This window comes from Merops nubicus, unplaced genomic scaffold, assembly GCF_000691845.1.
Source record: "Merops nubicus isolate BGI_N331 unplaced genomic scaffold, ASM69184v1 scaffold287, whole genome shotgun sequence".
Classification (NCBI taxonomy): Eukaryota; Metazoa; Chordata; class Aves; order Coraciiformes; family Meropidae; genus Merops; species Merops nubicus.
Genome location: NW_008618057.1, coordinates 33,339 through 37,820, shown reverse-complemented (window position 1 = coordinate 37,820; position 4,482 = coordinate 33,339). Strand labels below are relative to the sequence as shown.

The 4,482-nt window shown below is 37.9% G+C and overlaps 1 protein-coding gene across 1 annotated transcript in view; it reads right to left on the bottom strand.

The window, feature by feature from the left end:
* Window positions 1-322: 322 nt before the first annotated feature.
* The window catches only part of ELOVL5 (ELOVL fatty acid elongase 5), a 17,290-nt gene continuing 13,130 nt past the window's right edge, over window positions 323-4,482 (bottom strand). The window contains exons 6-7 of the mRNA XM_008943294.1: window positions 3,704-3,838; window positions 323-2,267 (exon numbers count right to left, since the gene is read on the bottom strand). Coding sequence (XP_008941542.1) covers window positions 2,136-2,267; window positions 3,704-3,838 — 267 coding nt within the window. The 3' untranslated portion in view covers window positions 323-2,135. The remainder of the gene's footprint in view (window positions 2,268-3,703; window positions 3,839-4,482) is intronic.

The following is a 4,482-nucleotide window of genomic DNA, read 5'->3' as shown; positions in this document are numbered from 1 at the left end:
GGTAACTAAGCAGAAAGCCCATCTCAGCCACGCTAAGCTTTGCTCCCAGCACTCGTCATCTCTGAGCTGCTCAGGCTGCTCTGCACTCAGTAAGTCAGAAATCCCAGTGAGAGGTTTAATCCATCACATGGACAAATATTTCCACAGCCAGGCAAGGGAACAGCATTTAGTAATAGCCAAAGGTTTCTGTAAGGGATTTTTAACCAAATTTCTGGTTCGCTAAATTTCTCTGAATATCTGCAGCTGTCCTTCCATCACAACTGCTCCTCCTTGGGCTGACAAGGATGGTGCAATGCACTGGATTTGTACAAACCCACCAGAATTCAGGCAGATTATCATCAAAAGTGTTTTAATGATTAAACCATGTCAAACATTAACAAAGTAAATGTATTCAGATGAGCCAAAGTTTTATTTCTAGCACATTTAGACAGCCTATTTTGGACATTATAGCTGCTGTACTGAGCTATGTAAAGACTCTGCAAACCAGTACCTAGAAATGAAGACACACAAGCTTTGATAATGTAAACATAAGAGATACTGTCTCCTTCAAAACAAGGAATGAAACCCACAAGGCTAGCAGGAGAACTTATTAATTCCCTAAGAGATGTGCAAAATTTTTAAAAAAGATTTAATTGAGAAAAAAAGAAATTAAACATGTTAAAACTGGCATTTATATAAATATCAAAACCCAAATAGTTAAACTTGAGCAATGACCAGCAGAATGTCTTGCACAATTCAACTTTTCAGAGCTTAATGAATAAAATATTCGTAAGCCAAACCCCACCACAGCAGATACCAGAATACCCGCAACAGATACTGGGTTTGCAACTGACTCCTCCTATGTGCAAGGCAAGATTTTACAGGAAGGAGTAACTTTAACAAGCACTCAAACCAAACCCTCAGGTAACAAGCCAAAACATTACTGGTTATGTACATAACTCACATCACAGAAATACTTTTCCAGCACATTTCAGTAACATTTAAAAAACCATTAGGTATGAATTAAGATTGTTTAATTTTGCTTGTTTAGGAAAAAAACACATTTGTTAGGCACATTTTAAAAATGAACAGATGCTACATGAAGAACAGTACAGACACCAACTTAAATACAGACAATTCCATCAGATAAGCATCATTCTGTCTTTGTTTCTAAATATGCTTTCAGATGTATCACAGACTTAAACAGTAGCTCCTATAACGTGAATATGACTATGGTAATAACACTTGAAATTCTGCCAGTTTCCATATTAAAAACCACTCTTCATTTAGCATTTCAGAATTCTCAGAAACAAGAAAAAAAGGAAAAAAACAAAAAAGAGAAAAGATGGGTCCACCCTGTATATGCTCTAAACCTTAGAGACAATATTTAAGTCTTAACAAACTGAGTAAATGCCAATTAATTTTACATTACTGACATAGTTCAAAAGAAAAAATAAGATCTACAGATCTCTTAAAAAGGTAAAATAACTCGTCCATCTGGTTTGTGACTGTTTAGTCAGTTAAAGCCAAACATACAAAACTAACTGTGCCATTTCCAAATTTCACTGTATCGCGTAAGAGATACGTAACATCGTGTATCACATACAGAACAGCAAAATGATCAATGGATTCTTCTTAACGACTTTTTAATAAAAAGTCAGTCAACTGAAAACTTGAAACATACCCTAATTTTTTAAACCAGTAATAAGCTTTGGGCCCTGCTTTTTAATTTAAGGCATGTGTGTGTATCTACTGAAACCAGCATCATACAAATTATCTCTACAATCACATGCAGGATCTACAGTAAAAAAAAATGGAGGTTTAGATTACAGTGTTTTCAAATTGTGAATCATAATTCAGCACCTATCATATTGACTAGTAAGGCAACAGCAGTGTTGGATACTACAATAATACTCCCTTCCACAGTCTATAGCGGGGTCAGTGACAGCCCAGAATTATTTTTAAACTTTAACCTACTTTTATGTTCTGTATACAGTTTCTAGGGTGTTTGCACTGGTTAAGTCCTACAAAAATCACACTATTCTAGGCAGGAATAGTTACAGTAGCTGTTAGAGTATTAGTGCACAACTCTTATTGTGCTTACAATCAGATGATTTTGTTGTTGGGGTTATCAAAATGGTTTTTCAGTTTGGTCTTCAATCCTTCCTTTGTTTCCTTTGTTTCACATTGTTCTCAAGGGAAGAAAAGCTGTTTGTGTACCCGTTCACAGTGGCCGTAGAGCCATTCTGATACTCTTTCCTCCTCGAAGATGCCTTCTTGTTGTAAGTCTAGAATATACAGAAAGACACATGGTTTTGCTTAAATAGATGTAAGTAACCGCTTCCTCACAGTAATTCAGGAAACTCAAAAGTAAACTTGCATCCATCATTTTTAAAGACCCGTGCTGGTGGCAGAGTCCAACAAGCTCTACCATTTTTTGTCTATGAGGCTACACTATGCCTTGTACTCATCACAGCAAGAGAGTTACGGTAGCATTGGTAGTGTTAAGTTAAAAGTAAATTAGACACAAGGGAAGTGATTTTATGAGCAGACTGCAGCAGAAGAATATACTCAAAATGACAAGTGAGGAAGGAGGATTGATGCTCTGCAGGTGACTATCTCAAATGAAGCCAGAACAAGAAGTGGGTAAACAAGAACAGTGGGGGAAGTTCAGACACAGAACTGTGAAAGGCATTTGCACTGGCCAATACAGGCAGCAATAAATAACAGAATCAGGGAGGCTCAGGACAGCAAAAAAGGTACAGACAGCAAAAAAACTATGCACTAATTAGGCTTTGTTAAGAGGGCTCTGTCACCTGACAGGAGCATTTCCCAAAATGTGTGTGAAAGTTAAATAGTTAAAAGTTAAAATATGAATAAAATTGATGAAGAAAGTCAAGAAACATTTGGAACATACTATCATGTTTAATGAGCACGGTCACATGCAGCCAGTGATATGAACCACAGGACTGATCTGAAACAGCACTGGAAGATCAGATAAGGAAGCCTGCTGCATTTCCCCCCATGAATCACTCTTACCAGAACTGGAATGCTCAAATCTTTCAAGGGACATTTAAATAAGTAACAGAACTTTCTTGCTTGGGGGCAGTAGGCTTCGTTGGGTTGATTTTCTGAAGATGGGTACACCTCTGCACAGAACCTCATGATGAACTACTCAGAACAACACATACCAAGTCTGGATCTGTTCAGACACTGAACCAGTTTTGCAGAAACACAACTCAAAATGCTAAGTTTTCCACACAGAAATACAAACAAGCATCTATAAAGCTGAGCCAAACCCAGATTTCTGTATGCTGGGAGTTGGGGAAGTTTCCCTGGATATAAAACAAGCATTTCTCCTTGTAAGAGCAGTAAACAAACAATTCCTTCAGGTGCTTCACAGGCTGCTGTTTTATTTCAGACTGGAAAGCTGTTTCTTAAATAAAGCTCTTCCTCTCCCCTACCTGCAGTCAAAATTGCATTAGTAAGACACTTTTTTGTGCCACTCTGCTTACTGACATTTACTAATTGTTCTGAATTACAGACACATAATGTCAGCAGATTCAAAACTGGAGGGCAGACGAACAAGTACAGCACTTTAAGAAAGTATGCATATTACTGGGAGATAGCAAACGGGTATTTCAAGCTTATCTTCCTGTAAACAGCTTTCTGATGAGATACGGCCAGCAGAATGCTACAAGGAGTTGATAAATATTACTTTTACCTGAATATAGAAGTTTGTGAAGAGGATAATCAAAGAAATCATATAAGAAATCTGGAAATACAGCCACCCCTGAGGAAATGCACAAGGCCAAACAACACCACAGCTGGTCTGGAAGATTGTCAGGACAAACTGAGTCTGGGAAGAGAAAAAAGAACCAAGATAAATTGAACACATTAATGCAAGGGGGAAAAAAAAAAGCCATTAGTGACCAAAATATCATTAGTTATTTCCAAAACAAGTCAAAACCTTTTAATAATGCATGTCTGACAAGTTTACCTTCTGTGTCTTACTAGCAGTGTAAACCTGAGTTAGCAAACATTCAGGCTGCAGTATTCTGCTGTAAAGTGTTTTTATTTGGTTAATATTGTTCCATATTAGAGCATTAGAGTAACTTATATAGAATGGATTTATTAATGCACTGAGGAACCAAGATCACCACCTTCCTAGTGAGAGCTCATGGGGGCTTGACTCCCTTATCCTAACAGAGTAGATCTGTATCTCATGGCTTCAGTTGCAAATGATTCGGGGTCACTGCACACAGATCCTGCAATCCTCTCCCACAGACAGGGAGTGCCTGACTCCAGTGGAAGAATTTTTTGGGTATAGGCTGCAGGGAAGCTGGGGACAGAGAGGAGGACCCAGCTTTCATTATCAATTATCATTTCAATTACCTCTTGGAAAAAAAGAGTTTGGGCTTAAGTGCTGCAGAGGGCCTTAGGCAAAATTCACTCTCACATGAAGGCTACCAGATTAGGGAATGTTTATTTAAGAAGGGAAAG